Source organism: Barbus barbus (genome assembly GCF_936440315.1).
Source record: "Barbus barbus genome assembly, chromosome: 2".
Taxonomy (NCBI): domain Eukaryota; kingdom Metazoa; phylum Chordata; class Actinopteri; order Cypriniformes; family Cyprinidae; genus Barbus; species Barbus barbus.
This window is the reverse complement of record NC_136730.1, coordinates 20,279,358-20,301,847: the sequence shown is the minus strand read 5'-3', so window position 1 is coordinate 20,301,847 and position 22,490 is coordinate 20,279,358. Positions and strand designations below refer to the sequence as shown.

General features: G+C 37.4%; 1 protein-coding gene across 2 annotated transcripts; it reads left to right on the top strand.

The window, feature by feature from the left end:
* The first annotated feature begins 45 nt into the window (after positions 1–45).
* On the top strand, positions 46–10,581 carry LOC306879601 (gamma-crystallin N-A-like). Of its 2 annotated transcripts, XM_079432674.1 has the most exons (8): positions 46–125; positions 621–729; positions 1,029–1,157; positions 8,019–8,067; positions 8,344–8,465; positions 8,665–8,800; positions 8,944–9,083; positions 9,188–10,581. In XM_079432674.1, the coding sequence occupies exons 3-8, from the start codon at positions 1,102–1,104 to the stop codon at positions 9,318–9,320; spliced, it is 636 nt and encodes a 211-aa protein (XP_079288800.1). In that variant the 5' UTR covers positions 46–125; positions 621–729; positions 1,029–1,101; the 3' UTR covers positions 9,321–10,581. The 2 variants fall into 2 exon arrangements, with proteins under 2 accessions (XP_079288800.1, XP_079288801.1); XM_079432675.1 differs by lacking the exon at positions 46–125 and having other exon boundaries at positions 591–729.
* The last annotated feature ends 11,909 nt before the right edge of the window (positions 10,582–22,490 follow it).

Sequence of the window (22,490 nt, the reverse complement as noted above, 5' to 3'; positions counted from 1 at the left end):
GTCGCTCTAGTGGCTGATGAGGAGAACTGCGACATCTACCGGTCTGGAGACAGACTTCCACAACAAACAAAACGCATAGTTCTGCCCGAGTTTACCGACGTAGACACATCAAATTAGCAAAACAGGTATAATGCAGGTTTTCAAGCTTTATTGAAAGCACAGCTCTCATACACATGAAGCTTATACCGCAATATATGTAGGCGATGTATTAGTATGTTGCAGTCCCACTGAATTTCAGTATTTTAAAAGGTTCACAAACACATTTATTATGGTATTTATTTTATTGTCTGTTCGTTTGCCACATATACCAACGTCATTGTTAATAGGGTTACATAACTGCTTTCAAAAAGTTTCAGAAACTTCCATCTAACTTTTCTCACCTCGTAATCAAACACCCAAACCTCAACTTATCCTCTAAGTTGTTGAGAGTTGTTTGGATGGTCCAACAATTCATGAACACAGATGTACATTTGTGGACCATTTTACTTGAATTTACATGTCTCGGCATGTCGTCGTTATTAATAATCAATAAAAAAGAGAAATGTATGGACACGTGCAATGTGAAAAAATATAGTTGTGTAAATGTGAAGCAGTCTGTTTTATATTTGTGTTCTAAGCAGAAACATGAGAAAAACTGCACTGAGGAGAATGCAGAGAGTGCACACGGTGGGGACGACAATCTCTGTGACCATCTCCATGTGGCTGATCAGTGGATCTGGAGAAAAACAAGTCAGTGACAACTAATAAAAAGTACATTGTGAAAACATGAATGTATTTGAAAATAGCACTAGCACTGGACAGAAAACATATGAAACATGACATCCTCAGCCCTGTACCTAAACTTCATCATGCACAGGCCAAACCTTTGGCATATGTTCCTTATTTTCCTTGGATTTTCTTCTAGCTGAAAGGGCAAACAAAAGAAATTTCCTGTTAGAAACTTACCATATATTTCCCTCTCTATATATTGTGCTTGGTTATAAATAGAAAATGTAATTTGTGACAGAATTTTCTTTTATTTGCCCCAGCTAGATCACTGCCGGCTGTGCTGCCCAGTGGGGAGAGAAGTCAGCAACAGTTACACTAACCTGCCGCAAGGAGATGATTACTGGAGGTGCATGTTTCCAGTGCCTTTCTTTTCCAGCTTTCAATCTGTGGTAAACATTATCCAATTTAAATGCATAAGATGTCAACTGAGACATAATATAAACGCATACCTACTATTTATTTATCACACAGATTGCCTAAAAAATGGTTTGACTATTATACTCTTTGACTCAAAAAATTAAATAAAAAATTAATTTAGCATACCATTTTAATGCTAAACTCATTGAAGTCATACCTCTCTCTGATTAGGGAAACCATTCGAGCTGATGATGCGTTTGAAGTACCGAACTGATGCTTTTGGGTAGCGTGGTTTATTTTTGCTGTCAAAGTCCACGTAGTACAGGCCAAATCTTTCAGAGTAGCCCTCATCCCACTCAAACTTGTCAAGCAATGACCAAGCTGTGTAGCCTTTCACATTCACTCCATGTTTAACCGCTGAATGAAAAAAACCCCAAAAAGGTTCCTCTGAGTGGTTGTATAGACTTTATTTATCAACGTATGAAGAGAATTATGATTTGGAGCTCTGTAGAACTCTTGTGTTTGAAAGAAAGCATTTTTAATTTTTATAGACCTCAGTCAGTCATGTGCTCAGTCTGTAATCAAGTTTCCGTAAATTTTGATTTGCATGTTCTGAATGTTTTTGTCAATCAGGTGCAATGGCTCAATTTATTCAGTCTGTTCTTAGACAGGGTTTCTCAACTCCCATTTTCCAACTCAATATTCATATAATCATCACAATGGTTAAAATATTTCCTCTGATATTGCTGCTGAAGGAATTACAATGCTGACTGTCTGACAATGCTTTCAAATGGTTTTATTAACAGAAACTGGGAGTGTTGAAATTAATTAAACACAATTCTAAAGTTTTTTTTCTATAAAATAGCCTTTGATATGGGGGGGGTGATTTCAGTTTGATCATTCCATCTTTTATTCCATATACATTAGGGCTGCCCCTAACAGTCGACTAACTGTTAGTCGACCAAAATTTTATTGGTCGCAGAAAAAAAAAAATCCACACGAAGTGCATGGAGGAGTCACACAGTCCGTGATGGACAGATCGTTAACGGCTGGTCTGTGTGGTAATACATCAGGCAGGACATCCAAACGCTCACCTATTATTCATCGACCTCAAATATGGCTTTTCATCTTAAAGATGTATGTAGTAGCAACTTTACATGGCCACTCAATATAATGTTAACCTAGAAAAATGTGCGCTATTGAAGTGTCTGCGCAGAGTGTAGAAGCTGAACAGTACTGCATGACAGATGGAGGCGCCAGTGCACTCACTTGCTCTTAAAATACTCCGTCATTTTTGGTCATACAGATAAAGTAATACATTTTTTGAATCTATAAAGACTCTACGTTTATTTGTGTGCACTCACAATAACAATGAAACATTGCGCTTTTGTAAAATAATGAAAGCAAACAGGATGAGCTTTCTGTCATCTTGAACTTGAGCACGTCACTTCGAAACTCCGAGTATACTTGCCTTACAGACATGAAAAATGTATCTATAGTGAGTGAAATGTCTGCTTCTAAATTAAACATTTCAAATAGAAAACACATATTCTCCATTTATATTATATAATAATAATAATATATAATCACTACTCACATCACATCACTACTGCGGAGATGACGAGTCAGTGTCGCTGACTTCATCTCTTAATTCGAAAACAAAGAAAGCACTAGTTTATCAAAATTGTATTTAAACGTTAATGCAGTCTACTTGCTGTTTTTCCCTGACACGTTCATAATTATTATATCTGCCGGTGCACTGTGGCAAGCTTGAGCACTTATTAGGCTATGTAGACAATTAATTATTAATAAACGTGCAACTAATAGTCGACTAATGCTTAAAATGAACGACTACTAGTCGACCAGAAAAATCTTTAGTCGAGGGCAGCCCAAATATATATATAGGCTATATAGCCTATATACACTGCCGCTCAAAAGTTTGATGAATACAAAGTTAAAAAGAGCAGCATTTGTTCAAAATAGAAATATTTTCTAACAGTCTAAGTCTTTACTATGACTTTTTATAAATTTAACACATCCCTCCTGAATGAAAGTATTAATTTCTTTAAAAAAGTATTAAAGAAAAACTGTACTGACCCCAAACTTATGAATAGCATTGTATATTGTCTTTTAAACTTTTTATTAATCAGAGAACCCTAAAAAAAAATATCACAGCCCCCCCCGCAAAAAAAAATATGAAGCAGCACAATGTTTTCCAACATTGATTATAAATCAGCATATTAGAATGATTTCTGAAGGATCACGTGACACTGAAGACTGGAGTAATAATGCTGAAAATTCAGCTTTGATCACAGAAAATATTTTTTTTCTGTATTTTTGATCAAATAGATACAGCCTTGATGAGCAGAAGAAACTTTTTTTTAAAAAACATTAAAAATCTTACTGATCCCAAACTTTTGAGCAGCATATGTGTATATATAGCTGTATGTATGTATGTGTGTATATGTATATACGTGTGTGTGTGTGTGTGTGTATATTTGGTATATATTTGATATATATTTGGTTTGTTCTGGCCTTCTTGTTGAGAACCACTGGTAAGACAATTTAAAAATAGAAGGCATAGATTTCTATACTGATTCTGACCTTTGAGCATTTCATTGATGTAATCCCTCAAGTACTGCATTCTCCAGTCATCACACAGTTCTGTGCACATCATCTTCTCTGATACACCATTTCCTGTCACGTATATAACAGGGTCTCCATACTGTGTCTAAGAATAAAGGGATTTGAGTCATAAAAGGCCAGTGTGCCATTTCTAGTCAGACTACTGGCCACAGGCTGCAAGTAGTTGTTGCGTAGTTGTTTACAGAGATGTGTCAATGTACCTTTACAAAGCTAAGCAGACGCCGGAAGCCCCATGGCACAGAGTAGAGCCACTCTGATCCAGGATCAGGCCACTGTGGATCTACCAGCTCAGCCAGGTCACGGTCAGTGAAGTAGCTGTTTGCACGGTTGGAAGGAAAGTTCTTTTGTGTGATGTAGCGCGTAGTGAAGTGACTGATGCCCAGGAAGTCACAAGTGCCTCTGACATAACTTTTCTCTTGAGGGCTAAAAGTAGGCAGACGAGAGCTACTCAGGCCTTGCTGGGCACTCTTCCTACCTGCAGAAATGAAACACAGAAATGAAACACAGAATGGTAAATTACCATCAGCCCCAACTAAATAAGCCTATCATTTATTTATGGTTTGCTTGCCTATGTAGTCTTTCATTATTTGAGGATAGTCTCCATGGAAGAGTGGTGTGGCAAACCAACCCAAGTAGAACTGGACATATCTTTCAGCGGCTTCAATATCGCGCTGATTGGTGATGTCCACTGGTTCTCCCCAGTTAGCTGACAGGGAGATGCCCACCATACCTAAAATGGCAGAAACACTTGTACCTGTTTGGACCTTTGTGCCTTGACAGGGTAAAAGCTGATTTCAATATCTAAAATTTGTCTACCTTTCTGTTTGTTTCGCCACTGGGCATCGTATGTGTGCCAGATCTTGGCATGAGCCTGTCAGTGCAGCAGAGGATAAAAATGAGCTTCATTTCATGGCATTTGAATTTTTATCCAAAACAGTGTTTTTAATAGTTAAAAGTATTTTCGTAATACAGGGTGGGCCATTTATATGGATACACCGTAATAACATGGGAATGGTTGGTGATATTAAAGTCCTGTTTGTGGCAGATTAGTATATGTGAGGGGGCAAACTCCTCAAAATGGGTGGTGACCATGGTGGCCATTTAGAAGTCGGCCATCTTGGATACAACTTTTGTTTTTTCAATAGGAAGAGGGACTTTGAATTTCAAGAAAACGTTTTTATTATTATTTGGCATAATAATTGAAGTACTCTTAATGCCACTGGGCAGAATCCTTGGCCAGGAGATGGAAAAGAGATAGTGGTTCAGCTTCATGTCTTTCATTAGTGCGATATCATCCTAAAACATACATAAAAAAGATTATCTTAGAACCAAAGCACCTACATACATCATTGCTTATTTCTGATCAGAAAATCATTGCACCTTTATTTTATGATAGCCTTCACAGGAAGAGTCACCAGTGTCATTTAGGTGAATTTTCCCTCTTTTGTGAGAAAACACATCCCAGATGCTCTTTCCCTTTCCGTCTTTATCCCATGCTCCTTCTGTTTGATATGCTGAGCTGCCAGCACCCCAAGAGAATCCTGAAAATGTATGCATACACACTCTGCTATTTATATAAAAAGAGTATGCTTAATTCTTGTGAATATGTGTTTGTATATGCAATCATTATATAGAACCCTGAAAATGAATAATTTCTATAAAATAATATCAAATGTTACTGACACTGTTCAAAATATCTTTTGATCTTTTGATACTGTGTTCAGCAGAAGAAAGAAATTCATACAGGTTTGGAACCACTTGAGGGTGAGATGACAGTATTTTCATTTTGGTGTGAATTATCCTTTTAAGTAAGACAGGATTATTATTTACAGTGGTATTTACTTGCTTTAATCACTTTTTATTGTAACTGTGCTGTGACCATTATGTAAAAGAACATAAATTGCATATTTTGCATGATATATCACTTGATATATCACCGGACCTATTGTTCTTTATATTTTAAGACTTGTTCTGAAAGAACACATTTATATTTGCAGCTGTTGTAAGTGTTAATTGAGTAAGGCTTTACCTGAAGGAAATGTGCCATATTGAAATGATCCCATTTCGTTCTTGGTCCAGTCAAAGTCTTCACTGGCAAAAATGCACAGTGCCAACAGAAGAACGTAGCATATCCTCAGCACACTGTGTTGTAGCATCCTTTTATTCTCATAGGGGTTTGTTTTTCACCAGTAGCACCTGCACAGATTAAAACAGTCATTTTAGTTCAAGGCACACCTTCGAAAATGTTTCATGCTTTCAGTTGTTTAAGAATTCCTCAGTCCTTAGATAGGTATATATAGAGACATTTCAGGTCAGTTAAAAGAAAAAAAAACATACTCAGAGTGGTCAGCTTCCAAAGCATTCAAAGCTGGGGCATATCAATATTGCATCCCAAACTAAAAAGCTGTCACAAGCCACTTACAATCAGCTGAAAATGCCCCCCAAAATTTCCAAACCCAGATCAAATCAGATGAATTATCTCTCATTTCAGCCAGCTATAAGACAAACTGGCACAAAAGGCTATCAGTGACAAAAAGTAAGTCAGTTTGTCAAGAACTGCCAAAATGAAAGACATCTCAAAAGTATTTATCCAGAAGAGAGGAGATCCAAATTCCTTTCTGAAAGGAGAGAGGATGAGATGGTGATTAAAATGTTTCCTTCTGTTTGCAGGAACCAGCAGCTTTGCTCTGTCTCATGTCTCCCTCAATCTAGATTTGCACTTAAGCACATATAGACATACCTGCTCCAGGCCTCACATTTGTTTCGACTGGAAGCCTCTCCAAAGTGCCAGAAGGTTACCTAAGCTTCTGAACTTACTTCACCCTCACAATGCTGCCCAGTGCCCGTGTTGCCGTGAGCACAAAACAGTAGTGAAGCATCTAGTAGATCCAAGCTCCATTCAGGAGCCACACGCAGCCTCAAATACCCACTATTCAAATTCAATGGGCTGAGAGGGGAAAAGTGCTGCTCCTAACATGTTTTATAGAATTGAACATTTGACTCTGTAAGCAAAGTTGATGGTGGTGTGGGTGATACATTTACAGTTTGGCCCCCAAGTTTATGCCATAAAAAAAGGTGAAAATGTTCAGATTTCAACCAGCGTTTCTGATTCAATTCTGCATTCTTTTTTTAATTTTTTATTAAAGGATGGATGTTATATTAATTAAGCAAAAACAAAACAATAAATAAAATAAAATAATAATTGGTTGTTTAAATTGATAATGTATAATATTATTTTATAAAGTGCATAATATTACTATTGGAATCCAAAAATAATACTAGAATCCAATTCCGACTGAACTAGAATAATAAATATGGATCAATATAATTTAAACTCATGGCTGGATCGATCTCTGCTATATCTCTGCTGTGTCAGTCATTGTGCTTTCAAACACTTGTTGCCCCAGTTCAAATGTGAATACAGTTACAACATGCTTTGAAAGGAATGTTGAATTGTTTCACAAAGTGTTGACTCTGCACTCTTTTACTACGTGTTTGTGTTTAGGTGTGTATGAAGGAGAATTTGTTCAATGTATGTTGGTTTAACGTGTGTTCATGTGTTCTCTTGCATGTTCTATGGATGTGTGTGCGTTTAAGCTTTTGTATGTGTGCATTTGAGTTTCTGTATGCACGTATAGCTAAAGGCTTTTACAAAACATAGCATACTGTATGTGTTTAGCATATCAATACACAGACAGACTACAGAGAGAGCAGCAGAAAGAGTATGAGCATTCTAGCACTCCCTGTTTCTATGTACCTGCTGTATTTAAGGACCATCTTAGTGGCCACCACGAGCTGGCATGAACATCTTTACTAAGGTCCCTGGACTAGCCAAACAAACCAGGTATGTTTGCAGGTGCATTTGGACACCAAATTTTTGAGTTTCAATCTGCACCTCCCAAGAGGACTGTATTAATCATTGCAGAAAAAGACATATAACAGACCAACACCCGAGACATGTTTGTGGAAGAGAGTAAATATATAGTTCTGGTCACAACCATACCATTAAGACAGCCCTGAAATAACATAATGCTGTGCTTTAATTGGCAAACAGGTTTGTTCCACACATACATTTACACAAATATACAGTTACCTTGTTATGGAACAAATAAAATTTAACTTTAATTTAAATATTATAATATCTGAAAATAAAAAATCAAAGAGCTGGCTTCTTTCCTATTTTATAGAAATTGTTTGATTGTTGATGTTTGAAAATGTGCTAAGAGTGTTTGACTTTTTTTCCCTAGCAAGCTGGGGTCTGTGCTCCAACGTGCCTTCTACGGGTCCGGTGGGAGGGTAAGAGTTTATTTTGATGGCTATAGTTTATGTCTGCATAGTGAATGAATAATTTATCAGTAGAGAATTTTCTGTCAGCTGTTTGCTACTCTTATTATTTCTTCTCATGCAGTTAGTGGTGTTTTTAAAGCAACATGAAAATTAGCTGAAAAAGTTGCTAGTTTTTAGTTCAGGGTATCTATATTCTCCCAAATACTTTTAATCCTTTTTTGCTTATTAAATACTTAAATGAATGTTCAAGTGCGGTTTTTTAACATTAGTTTGTGTGTTTTCCAGGTGACCCTTTTCGAGCAGAGGAACTTTGCAGGTCGGCGACTGGACCTGACCTCTGACTGTCAGAAATTGAGCGAAAAAAACTTTCCCGACAGATGCAACTCTGTCCAGGTGGAGAGTGGAGCGTGAGTACATGATAGTTTTGTATCACAAGACCTTATTTTAACATTTATAACTGTAAAATGAATGATTACTCCACATTTTTATTCGATCAACATTAAATCCTTTTTGCATTTCCTTTCCATGCACATTTTGCCAGTTTAAGCCCATTTTAAGCCCATTCAGATATGTTTTGCATTTTTATTGTGACGTGTTATTGTGTAGATGGGTGGCATATGAACATGAGAACTTCCGTGGACGTCAGTACCTGTGGGACATGTTTGACAGGGGGGAGTACAACTGCACTGATAAGTGGTGTGCTCAGGGTGACCACATCTCCTCTGTTCGTGCTGTGAAACAAGTGAGACATTCAATAATAATAAAAAATATTAAAAACAATATAATAAGTATCAATCTTTGCACTGGTTCCACTGAAACATGTGATGGTATGATCCAAAATCAGAAATGTAAAAATTGTTTGTTTGCCTGTGTTTCATGGTCTAGGATAACAACCCTCCCCGTGCACAGCTGTTTGAGAGGGCAGGTTTCTCAGGGAAGAAGACAGAGCTCCATGATGACATCCCCAACCTGATGAGCCGTTACAGCCTTAACAGAGTGTCCTCCATCAGAGTAATGGGCGGAACGTGAGTACAAATTCACCTGTGTTAAAATACTGAGCTTTGTATTCTGTTCTGTGTATATATTCAGTGTTGTGTGCACATTTCCCATCTCTCTCTCCTGACCACAGCTGGGTGGCGTACCAGGAGCCTAACTACAGAGGAGCACATTACACCCTGGAGAAGAAGGACTACAACAACTTCTCTGACTGGAGTGCTCAAAATAGCACCATTGGCTCAATTCGCCGTGTCCGCTTCAGCTAAACAAAACCCCCTGAAAAACACCCACATCTGTCAGCTCTTTATACAAACAATATGCCAGCTATAAGTGAAACAAACCCCACAGAAGACCTATTTTGGTAATAAACTGATGAAAAAGACAAATGTTGTTTGTGCTTAAGTTATCAAACCGGAACTACATAATTCATCAGGTATCATAAAGATGAAAAGTTCTTCAACCGCTCAGGAGCTTTTCAGATGCAAGAATAAGCGTTGTGTTGCCCTCTGGTGGTAAAACGCACTTGTGCAATCTCAGCCTGTCTGGTCTACTGTTACCTGGTATATCAGAGCAACCACCATCTTAAGCTCCAGGATTGTTCCCAGGATGCTACAGCACTGTTTCGTCCTGCCCTGATGGGTTGTGGGATGCTTATAGGAACTGTGAGCTCACGGCTTTGCCCTCTCTTCTATGATCCGAATCCTTTAAAGAGCAGCTGTGGAGCTCATCTGTGTATATTTGAGCGTACGTTGAGGAATTCACACAGGCTTTAGCTCTGTGTTGGACTGACAGACACATGCTGTCGTGCTCTCTAAAGGCCGATGAGGTATTTCTGAGGGTCGTGGGAGTAGCAGTTGCTGTGCCCCTGTCGTGCCGATGACATTGTGTTACATCTCTCTCACGGTCACCACAGCAGCCTGGAGGTACCCACCAGTGTAGACACAGCGGAGGGGTAGAAAGAAAGCAAACTGCTTTAGATGTCTTGCAGAGAAGGAAGTACAGGAAATTAGATTTATGTGATTATAAACAAATGTTTGACACAACCATTATGTTAACCACTGACACTTTATTCATTCTATAAAACTAGTGTTACAGCTAGTATTGTGCCCATTAGTGCTGAGTTCACTGTTACCACTGCTGTTGCTGTTGCTCCTATACTATAGTAGTACATGATCATGGCACCCTAAAATTTGGAGTTTAAAAATTAAAATAAATCCAATTATGTACAGTGAGACAGGAGTCTAGTGAAATTATAATATAATATAATATTGTTACTTTTGTAATATAAGTGAATATATTATATAAGTGAACAGCAAAAACAACTTGACATTTCACAAAGATTCTGCTGATTTGAAACAATGCTGAGACATACAAATATGCACTACCTTTCAAAATTTGGTGTCACAAAATATTTATATTTTAATATATGTTTTTCTTTTGAACTTTCAGTTCATCAAAGAATCCTGAAAAAAATGCGTTATTGAATGAAATACAATTTAAAATATATTAAAACAAGACAGTTACTGTTTTTATTGTATTTCTGATCAAATAAATGTAGTCTTGGTGAGAATAGGAGAATTTAAACCTAAAAAATCTTACCAATTTCAAACCATTGAACAGTAGTGTGTGTGTAAGCAATAGAAAAAGATTGGCAAATACAGCTGTTTAGCTCTTACATTTAAGGCCCATGATTTAAACAGAACAAATAAGAATGCATACACAGTATGTAGTTTTTTTTTGTTTTTTGGGGGGGAACTCAGGGCATGAAGTCCATCACAAAACTTTTGTACCACACACACACACACACACACACACACACACACAAACAAACAGTCAGAGTCTGACCTTGAAGGTGGCATGGCCTGTTGGGAAGGATCCTATGTTTCTTTAGGCCAGTTGGTCACAGCTGAAATGGTAAACTAATTGACCACCCATACACAGCATTCCTCTTGCTTGAGTTCAATCCCACAAACACATAGGCCTACACAAAAACATATACACACGGCAACCCGTAAGTCATGTTTTAACAATCAGAATTTGAATCCCTCTTTCTCTGAGCGTGTTTATATGGTATGTATGTTTAGGCTTGCAAACATACCACACACTGATTGAACTGTAAAAGCTGTTTGCCCTCTTTTCCTATTCTCTCGGTGATTGCCTTTACTGTAATCCATAAGCCAAACTTCACAGTCCTCATGTTACATAATTACAGTACTATGTGACACAGGGCCAAACAAGCACACACCTCACAGTACAGCACACCTTAATGGCAGTTATTATCTCAGTCTGGTTTGGTTTCTTTCACACAGTATCACAGAGTCTTTAAATCCTTAGGTATTTCCCTATGAAACAGCTTCTATCCAAGTGTGACCCTCGATCGTCAGCAGTGTGACAGTAAAAACTGGCATTCACGCACACTCTCTCGAGCAAGGCAATAACAGACATGAATGTCACATTGTTTTTGTCAATCCATTCTGGGAAACTCCACCTACTTGAATTAGGCCCAAGAGGAAAAGTAAATTGACACCAGAGATTTAGTTCAATCATTGAATTTACAACAAAATGAGGAAATATGCAAAATATATATGCATTTAAAAAATATTCAGACTTTGTCTGTTTTCCTCTGTCTTCTATAGCAGATATATTTTTGAACATTTTAAGTTAAGCACAACAAAATTGAATGTTGTAGGTGTCATAACATATGTCATATGTCCTCTATGTTTTGACTCATTTGCAGTATGGATATCACTCCATCAATTCACAATGTTCTTGCGCTCTCAGCCATTTTGCTTGGTCTATGTTACAGAAAGATGATCTCAGAAAATACCCTGCAAGGCTTAAACGCAAACTCTTTCATGTCTGACAAGCTATTTCAGTATGATTATCAGGAAAATCTTGATGCTACATGCCGCTTTGCAGCGTGGCGTCTTGTTTCAACATGTTTTTGGTCCTTCAGTCAACAAAAAAGGGAAATGCCTGGGGAGACTGCATGCTCAGTGCTAATGGCATATCTATGTTTGAAGGAATTTCTCCATTCCTTGATAACAATATCAGATAGGAGGCGCCAAGAAAAGCTTTACTGGGGTATTTTTGCTATAATGCCAGAAAAATGAACCTTAATCGCTTTGATGTGAAATCAGTGGAGATTTGAACACATTCTACTTTTGCGCTCATCATCATGGGGCTGTACTGACTGAACTGTTGGCACAATTACAAAAACTAGTTTTACTCAGCAGTTCTAATGATCTTCATGCACTGAAAAATAATCTAATGGTTTATTGAAAGTTTAAAAGGCAGAAGAAGCTTGAAAAACATAGCAGTTTCCAGGTACTTGTTACTATTCTGCATGTAAATTCTGGCATGAGATCTTAGCATCAATGTTGTGTTCTTTGCATCAAGGCTCTTGTTTGAATTTTGAGGATAGAGACTCGTGAACTCATGTCTAGGTGGACACGGGGACGGCCAGAGGCTTTGACCACAGTCAATAACAAAGAGCTCTGGAATCTTTTGTCCCAGGCCCTGGTATGAACTCAAAGCTTGGACTGGCCACCACTGTGGCCACCTGTGAACCACAATTATCACCAATGTTCACACACATGCACACTGGACCAATTAAGCATCCCGTGCACTCACCTCCATTCAGCCAGCACTAACAACTTTGCAGTGATGCCAGGACTGACTCCCTCACTTCCCTCTCACTCATCAGTAATGACTCTTGGAGCAATGTGTGTGCGGGTATGAGCTGAGAGGTATTTAAAGGGTTGCCAAGTAATTACCTAAACAACACAATTCCTGCAAAACAGATTCAAAAACAAAAAAAACATTGACAGAACTTTGAAATAGTGCCAAGATTTATTAGATGGCTTTCAGGAATACTTCATTCTGATTGGTCGATTGTGGCATTCAGTAGTCAGATATTTCAGAACAGCAGTTAAAAAGGTGTTCCCCAAATGACATACTATACACTATGTCTCAAGGCGTGAGCCCAAAATTGCCTTTCTTTCCGCAACTTGCGCTTGAACAAAAAAAAAAAAACATACAGGAGCAGGCTATGCAATGTTATTTTACATTTGAATATTCAGTTTCTGTACATGAACATCTACAAACTCCAAAACATTGTTTATTTTTTTTTTATTTGTTCTGTTTGTTTGTGCTATTGCTTATAATTTGTTCTAACTGACTGTTCACTTGTCTTCAATTGGAATCGAGAATTGTAAAATTAAACTGGTATCTATAAATTTGGTATCAAAAACAAAACTATTTTATTTTTGGTGGCAGGGCAAGTAAAAATTTCAAGCACTGTTGAGCCCTTATGGCCAAATCGCATATGTGACCCGTGCTGGCAAAATGAGTCAGAATGTGCACGGGCTAATTTTGAACTATAGACAAAAAAAGTGAATTTTTTAAATTTTGGACAAATTTCAGGTTTTCACAAAAATGAGTTAATTAAGACTTCGTCTAGCAATCCCAATGCTCCAAATAGTAATTAAACATCTAAAATGATCTTTATGTGTATGTTTTCTGAGAGGAGTAGCCTACCTTTTTCTCTGCTCGCTTCTTGCGCTGCCGCTGACTGATTAATTTATGAATCGCGCGCATAATGGAGCTTCTGCCATAAGCACACACATAGCCTACTGTGTAGGCCTACACAGAATTACAGTATTTAAGTAGGCTATTCACGCAGTCATAATCAGTTATGTCTTAAGTGAACGTTTGGGGAACTGTTTGGGAAAACATCTGATGTGTAACATTATATTAGATCCGTGCCCAGTATAGCCTACTCTTAATATATAGCTAGTCTCTCTCATTAATGTTAATCTAACAATAAAAGTAAAGATCGCTGCTTTTGATTGAACTGCTTTTTGTAGTTTTAGACCTCCGGAGGATGCAGCCTTCAGTTTGAGAAAGGGCCTTCGACTCTCTTGATTGATTCAAACAAACACAATTTGCGTCACCTTGTGTCTCAGTTTGACTGAAGTGAAAATATTGATCACAGAGGACTTCAGTAAGTACTAAAATATTGTTGCTGTGCTGATCTTGTCGCTACTGGTCCGACTGCTTTGTACTTTGTCGTGGACTATATTTTTCTGGGAGGAAGTTGTACGGTGGAATAAACAGGTTAATTATTTTAAATTTAAGTAAATATTTCCATCACATCACCCTTACGAAAACACACTCATATTCTGCCAATCATTGACAGATATAATGAGCGATGTAACCTTTAATTTGCTTGGGAAAATGTTTCAAAAGGAGTGAGAATCACATCAAAGATTGTGAGTGGGATTTGCAGCCTGTCAGTGTAGCATCTGAGCTTTAACCCCACCTCTGCATACAAGGCCACTGTCTGTTTCCAATTAAGAGTGGAGGCTGGCCTTTTAAACGGCCCGACTGAGCATGTTTGGATGTTTACATTTCGCTGCTTCCCTTCAGCGTGGAGGCTGGGCTGAAGAAAAAGCCCCCAAAAACAGCAAGGCGTTTTTAAAGCCTCAGTACTCAGTTACCAGAGTCCTTCGCCACCCACTGAGCCCCCGATCCTATCAAACACAAACACAGGCCAAAGTGGTTTACTCAATAACACAGGCATGCCACAGCCCTCTTGCCTGGCTGCAGAGATATGCACTACTGGTTCATTTCAAAACCCTCCATCCTTATTTCATGCTCAGGATTGTGTGTGTGTGTGAAATTGTGAAAGTTGTTTTGGCATTAGTTTTAGATGCTACACATTCGTCCAATGCACAGTCAATTAGAATATGTTTTTTTTTTAACAATATAATTAACAGATTATGATTTTAGATTTCAAACTTATTTAATTCATGCATGAATTCCATGAAATTAATTAGATGTTTTTGCATTATAGGTTATGAATACAATGTTAAAATAAACAGTATGCAAAGCTTCATTCTCCTATATAGCAATAATGTATAGCCTTCTGGAAAGAGTGCTTTGGGCAGTTTTGGGAGCAATGTACTGCCTTAGTTCTGGAAAGAGAGCTCTGGACAGTCTCTGGCCCGCTCCAAAAGCGCTTATACTGACCCCATTATGGGCGTATAAATGTGGATGCTTAAATTAGAGCTGGTCTGCATTCACATGTCATTGCCAATCCCAGCTATGGACTGTGAGAGGGACCACGAAGCTGTAATCTAGAGCTTGTGTGCGTGTGTGCATGTGGTGTGCCAGTCATGGACCCAGGGAATAAAATTAAGCACAGTTCACCTCAGGCACTTGGAGTGACTTGAGACTTGCCAGTGCCACCATTTTATAGAAACAGAAATTATATTTCTTAACTTTATAAAAATAAAAAATCTTAATAATTTTTAGAGATTTTTTTTGTATGAGCATATGTATGTTTTTATTTGCTCTAACCATGTACTCTAGAGATAATAAAACCGGCCAGTCTGTCTGAACCAAGATTTCTTTTAGATAGCTCATATTTGGATTTCATATAAAAACCGGTCCTGAACCTACTGATGAAGCTTTATCTGTCATGCTCCTCCATGGGCCACCTGATGTATGTCTTGTCTTATCTCACATGGATGATAATTATATGATAGGCTACTGCTCTATGTCATGGATAAAGGCAAAGGAAAAACTTTCAACAAGCTTGAAAGGAAAAAATTTCATAGAGTTCATAGCTCTGCCTATGTCTTTTGGTTCAGGTATAAATGATTCAGTGTCAATGTTTAATTCTACCTGTAATGTTATTATGCATTTGTGTGCTCCTTTCAAAATACGAAGCCCGAAAGCCAAATCACAGCCATGGCTTAACAAAAATACCTGTAGCCTCTGACAAATGTGGAGAAAAGCAGAGAGGAAATGGAAGAAAGATAAGCTGCAAGTGTCTTATGATATATTGAAGGATGCTATGATTAAATATCAGAAGGCAGTTAAAAGTGCAAAGACAACATATTTCTCTGATCTTGTAAGGAAGATACCTAATAACCCCAAAGTGTTATTCAAAACAATTGATTCAGTTTTAAACCCTGAGATAGTTACTGGTCTTGATATCAGTCAGACAACATGTGAAAAGTTTTTAGACTTTTTTTATAAACAAAATTGATATTCTTAGAGCTAGTATTCTACCTCCAGACTCTATTCTTGATTATATCATCCCACCTTCTTTAGTACATTATTTAAATGTGTTTAAACCAATTTCATTACCTGACTTGGTGGACTTAATCAACCATATGAAGCCCACTCAGAATTCTTTGGACATTGTTCCTCCACGTCTCCTTACTCAGGTATTGGATATCGTTGGCCTAGATCTCTTGTCAATAGTGAATTCCAGTTTGTTGAGCGGTGTTGTGCCATCCTGCTTTAAGCATGCTGTGGTGCAACCTCTTTTTAAAAAAGTCCAGTCTGGATTCATCTGATTTAAAGAACTATCGACCAATTTCAAAATTGTCTTTTCAGTCAAAAATTTTAGAAAGGGTTGTCTTTCAACAGCTTTCTGCTCATTTAAATGGAAATGATATTTTTGATAGGTTCCAATCAGGATTTAGGGCCCAGCACAGTACAGTCAGCCCTTCTTAAAGTGTCTAACGATCTCTTTTTGGCTGTTGATTCCGGAAAGTGTGCAATTTTAATTTTACTTGATTTTACAGCTGCATTTGACACTATAATACATGAAATACTGATTGAGCGTTTAAAACTGTGGGCTGGAATCCAGGGTAATGTTCTAAATTGGTTTAGTTCATATCTTTCAGGGAGAACTTTTTCTGTTGAATTAGGAAATTTCTCATCCTCTTCAGCTCTGATGAAGTGTGGGGTTCCCCAAGGATCAATATTGGGTCCAGCGTTATTTTCTATTTACATGCTTCCTCTGGCTGTTATTTGTCAGAAATATAATGTATGTTATCATCTGTATGCTGATGATACACAGCTTTATAGTCTAATTCCGCCTTACAGTCTCTTTTTGCATGTTTTAATGATATTAAGGAATGGATAGCAGGAAAGTTTCTTCATTTGAATGAATCAAAGACTGAAGTGATAGTGTTTGGCCCTCCGAGTGTTTCTGAACCCGTAATTAATCAGTTAGGTTCATTTAAATCTAAAGTACATAATCATGCAAAGAGTCTTGGAGTCATTTTTGATGCAGAGTTAAAGTTCGATAAGCACATTAATTCTGTGGTTAGAGGTGGTTTTTACCAATTAAGGAATATATCAAAATTTAAACCTTTTCTGTCTTTTACTGCTTTGGAAGTTGTTGTCCATGCTTTTTTCATGTCCAGATTGGACTATTGTAATTCCTTATACTATGGTGTTTCTCATGCATAAATTTCACGCCTGCAGCTGGTTCAAAATGCAGCTGCTAGGCTTTTGACTGGGACTAGGAAATTTGTAAGTATAACACCAGTATTAGCATTGGCGCCTTCCAGTCAAATTTAGGATTCAGTAGAAGTTATTATTATTTGTTTTTAAAGGTTTAAATGGATGGGCACCAAGTTATATTAGTGAACTTCTTCAGCAGCATACATCATCCAGGCCCTTACGATCTGCAAAAAGATTCCAGTTAGTTGTACCCAAGTCTCGATTAAAATTAAAAGGAGACAGGGCCTTTTCTGTTGCAGCTCCTCATTTATGGAATGGCTTACCTCTTTATGTTAGATCTTGTGCAACTCTTGATATCTTTAAGTCTCATTTAAAGACTTATCTGTTCTCTCTTGCATTTGACTGTAATTAATTTTATCTAATTTTGTGATTTGTTACTGTGTTTTATGGTTTTTAGTTTGTATGTGTTTTCTGATTTGTAAAGCACTTTGGCCAACGTCTGTTGTTTTTAAGGGTGCTATATAAATAAAACAGAAACAGAATAGATAAGGATTTGATGTATCAGAATGGAAACCCTGTGTTTGAATTTGTGTATGCATTGACCATGAATGATAACAAAGAATGAGCACCCACCAATATTAATAAACATAATTTTCTTATTTATTTATTCATTCATAAATTAATAAATAAAAGGTATTCTGGCCATTCTCTGTTGTGCTTAGTTGATTTGTAAGGCTCTAAATCTGGGAGCTTCAAAAACAGTGGTAATTGTGCATGTTCTTCTTTCATATGAAGATGGATAAACTGCAACAAATTAATGGTGAAAGTGCAGTTGTTTGTGTTTATCAACTGCTTCTGCTTGATTTGACCCTTAACAAGTACTGCATTGATATATTCATTGGCATATCATTGCTTTGACTTGAATAAAAATGGTTAGCTTAGATGTTTTAACATTTTTAAGTTAAATGTTCAATTTTTTCATGCTGAAACTTGTAACAGACACAAACAAATCTGTAACTCTATCTTCTGTATTTCACGCATTTCTTCCTCAAATTCTCTCTCTGCTCAAAGCCAGGCAGGGACAGGAAATTGAGAGCCGATCTGGTAGTGGTCTGGCCTCCCAACCCTGAACTGCAGATCCACTCGCTTTGAAGTTGGGAGAAGAATCACATGCAATTACTTGCGATATAAACCACGTTGTTCAAAAACACATCCTCTCCCTCGCTTCATTTCACACTGAGGGCTTACATTTTTTCTCAAGAATTATGAACTAGTGGGAGAGTTGTTGACTTGCCAAATGCTGGGAATTCAATATACAGTAATCAGGGAGAGATTTAGAAACAGTTGAATGAATCACACCATACAAACATCCCACCCATTCCCTCCAGAAACATGCAGGAATACACACAAACACACAAACTGCATGAATTCATTACCCACAGTACCTATTCCTTACATTTAGTTACTTTCTCTTTGTCTTTTCTGTTAGCTTTCTCTAATGGAGATATATGTTCAGAAATCTTCAGTCACAAAGAAACTGTTGCAAAAAAAAAATCTGTACTGCTTTGTGCCCAATGCCCTGATCTCTCAATAGTTTAAAGCTGTGTATAGAAAGAGTCATTACAAGATAAATAAATACAAGGTAAATACAAGAGTGAAGAATTCCTCAGGAGAGAAAGAGTGCAAAGTATTCCCTAGATGACCATACAACACAATCAGAAAAAAGGAAGAAAAGAGGAATCTGTCTTCTGATTCCTCTCTGTCTCTATTCCTGTTCAGGACTCTTTGCATAATGTTGCTATAGATATATGTGTGATATTTTAGGATAAATAACCTTTCAAGATAAATAACCTTAACATGACTGTGATAAATTTAGTTCTCAATGAACACTTAGAGGACCATGTTTACTAATCACTCCTTTGGCAAGTCCACAAACCCACCTTCATTTTTACTGGTCAATAAAATATACAGTATAATGTATATAATGTTATGTAATATTTTAAAATAGTACTTTTTACTGTAAAGCATACATTTAATGAGAACACTTGAAAACAATTGCTTTGTAAGGATGTTTAGGTAGTCTTACTGGAAAACAAGACAAAAAATATAAAAAGACAGTGTTGTTCTGTGAAGCATTCAGGATGTTGTGTGCTGTGATACAGTACACAAAAAGAGAGCCACACAGGATCAGTTTACTCACAGATCAATGTTCAGTCCACAGACACTACAGCGGTTTGCTAAAATAGTACCTCAATGCCTCAGAATGCAGCCTTGAAAGTAATTTATGAGTAATTTAGCTAACATAATGAAGTTGACAGTGAGCAACCAATAACATTTAAGTCACAAGAGGAACAGAATACAGAAATTACAAAAAGAAAGCAGTTAGGGGGAAAAAAGTTGTCTTCTTTTTAGTTCAGTTCCTCAGTTTTTCCTGCTCCTTTGTCAGTTTAAATCAGAGCCAAACACACACATAAAAACAAACACACATTCTTGGTAAACTTATACTCAACATTACTTTCAAAGCAGAGGGTTCTTCCTGAAAGAAGTAGCTTTTTCCTTAAGTCTGTATGTACTCTGTCTCTCTTGCTTATCTTTGAGGAAAAGTTCCTCTGACCCCTGGCCAGACTCACATGTTTCTCAGTCAGGCCCGTGTTTCCTCACCTTATGGTGTTGTGGATCTTGCTTATTTAAGGACGGACGAAATGCATGTGAGTTCAGCCAATCTATTGTTACCGTTTTGACAGAGTTCAACTTTATATTAGAGTTTACAGGCAGAGAAAAGAGAGGAGCAAAACAAATCATCAGTATAACTGAATAACAGTATGTTTTGAGTAAAACCGAACTGAATGACTTCGTGTTTTGAGTGAAAAAGTAAAAATCATCACACGTACAATAAATTAAAGAAAAATACTAACCATAATCACAGGGGTAGTCATTTCAACAGGGGAAGTCAGGGAGCACCAAGGAGCATAAAGTGCCTATAGCATTGCATGAGCGGTGATGAAAAGCACCAGCAGAGAGGCCCTGTGCGTGTCTGGTCAGCTGACAGTGAGACAAAGTATGTGTAGCTGTTCGGCCCGGGAGAACAAGTGTGTTTGTGTATGGAACTGAAGCCCTTATCTCCAGCCTCTACTGACGCCATAGTCTTCCTGTCTCAAATCTCCTCCATTGATTTACTCTCTCCTCTCTGCCTCTCCACCCCAGCTCTCTCTGTTTCTCTTTCTCAATCTCTTACTTAATTCAGCTCACCCCGAGGAGCCCTGCTGGCCCCTGGAACGGTCTTCTCCCTTTTCCGTCCTCTTTCTCTCTCTCTCTGCGTCTCTCTCTCCTGGAGATTAGATGTAGTCTTTGTACCCACTGACGTAAACACTGGTTGGCACAGATGCACGCAAAGTCTATTACTGTTGACGGGACACGCCTGTCTCTGGTTATGCAGGTTTACTGATGAACGCAAACAATTGTAATCTTCATATCTCTCTGTCTGTGTTTGTACATCTCGGTCTCTGTTTTCCTTTCTTTTTTTCCCCCTAAGCATACTTGAATCTCAGCAGAGGTCCACAGTTGTATGCATTTTTACCTATGTTATTGTAATCATTTAGTCTTGTGTGCCACTGTGAAGATAATACTTCTGAAATGACGAGGCACAAGATAACTTCATTTGCATCGACTGTGCTGCACAAATGCAAGGTCAGTTGCACGCTAAGTGAAGTAAACTCTTTGTTTACTCGCACAAGTAAGAGTAAGAGCTCTATCTCTCTCTATCGTCTAGAAGTTTATGGCCTGCTTCGTCGGCGCCAGGCACTCTGAGACTAGACTAGACTACAATCAGCTCCAGCAACAGAGTGGTCTGATCTCGCTGAGTTTCTCTCCCTTTCCTCTGTTTTTAGCCTACTTCCTTCCTCTGGTTCTCAGATATTCTGTTTTCACTCGTAGGGCCAACAACAGGCATGCTTAAAAAGCACACAAAATGAATGGAAGGAGTCAGCTTTGCACAGCAATGTAGAGACTGTTGTATATTCAAAGAGGAAACGATCTTTGAAGTATGTATTCATCAAATATGCTGTTTAGCTACAAGAATTCAATCATATAAAGTGGGTTGTTCTTTTGGTGTTCTTTTAATGAATCTAGGTAAATAAAGCAACTCTTTGTGATGTTATTTGCTTAAAAGAGATTTTTTTCATTGCTGGTCTAGAGAGTGGAAGTTTTTTTATTATATATAATAAAATATGCATTATATTTTTAATTTAATTAAAATAATATGAAATAAAAAGATAAATGAAAACCAGCAGTGATAAGTTTTATTTCTGACTTCTTTATTTTATAATAACGGTTAGTTGCGGTCTAGTGTTTGAGTTAGTGTTTCTGCAGGTTACATCATTATGCCAGCAGGTGGCAGCCAATGACTGTCATTATGAATCATTCACTAAACTGATTCATTGAAAAACTCTGACTCATTCAGGAGCAAAGCAACTGACTGTAAAAGAGAGTCATTTGAATGACTTCAACCGATTGACTACAAATCCATTCAAGAATGAAACAACACTACAGACCCACTGTTTTTTAGTTTTCAGTATCAGAGCAAAAACAGGCAAAGCAACTGGCCATGTTTATTGAATAAAAGCAGATATATTTTATATAAAGGCAATATGGCAAAACAGTGCCACTTTAAATAATTTCACAGAAACAGAAATTTGTTGTTGACCACCTGCTGTGATCTACTTTTGCTCATGCGGTATCGCTATATATTACTGTATATATTGCTGAAAAATTAATTCTGGATAAATTCTTACAACTCAATCAATCATGTACAGTATTCAACATTTGAAATGGATCAAAAAAGTTAATCAAAGTTGTCCTAAGACAAGAATGCAGTTTGCTTTTAGGTTTTAGGACAACTTTGATTAAAGGTTTTGATCCACTTCAAATGTTGACTTAGAACGGACATACTGATAATTATTGTGGCAACGTAAATACACTGAAACAAAGTATGGCATGATGAAAACCTTAACAATTTAAAATGAAGTTCAATATTTAACCTCATTAATTCACATGAACTAACATGGAAAAGCCATTGGCTTGGAAAATGGAATTAATCTTAATTTATTAATCGTGTCCCTCTGTTGAAAGTCCAGGTAACCAGAACTTAGACGATCCAAAAAGGTCATGAA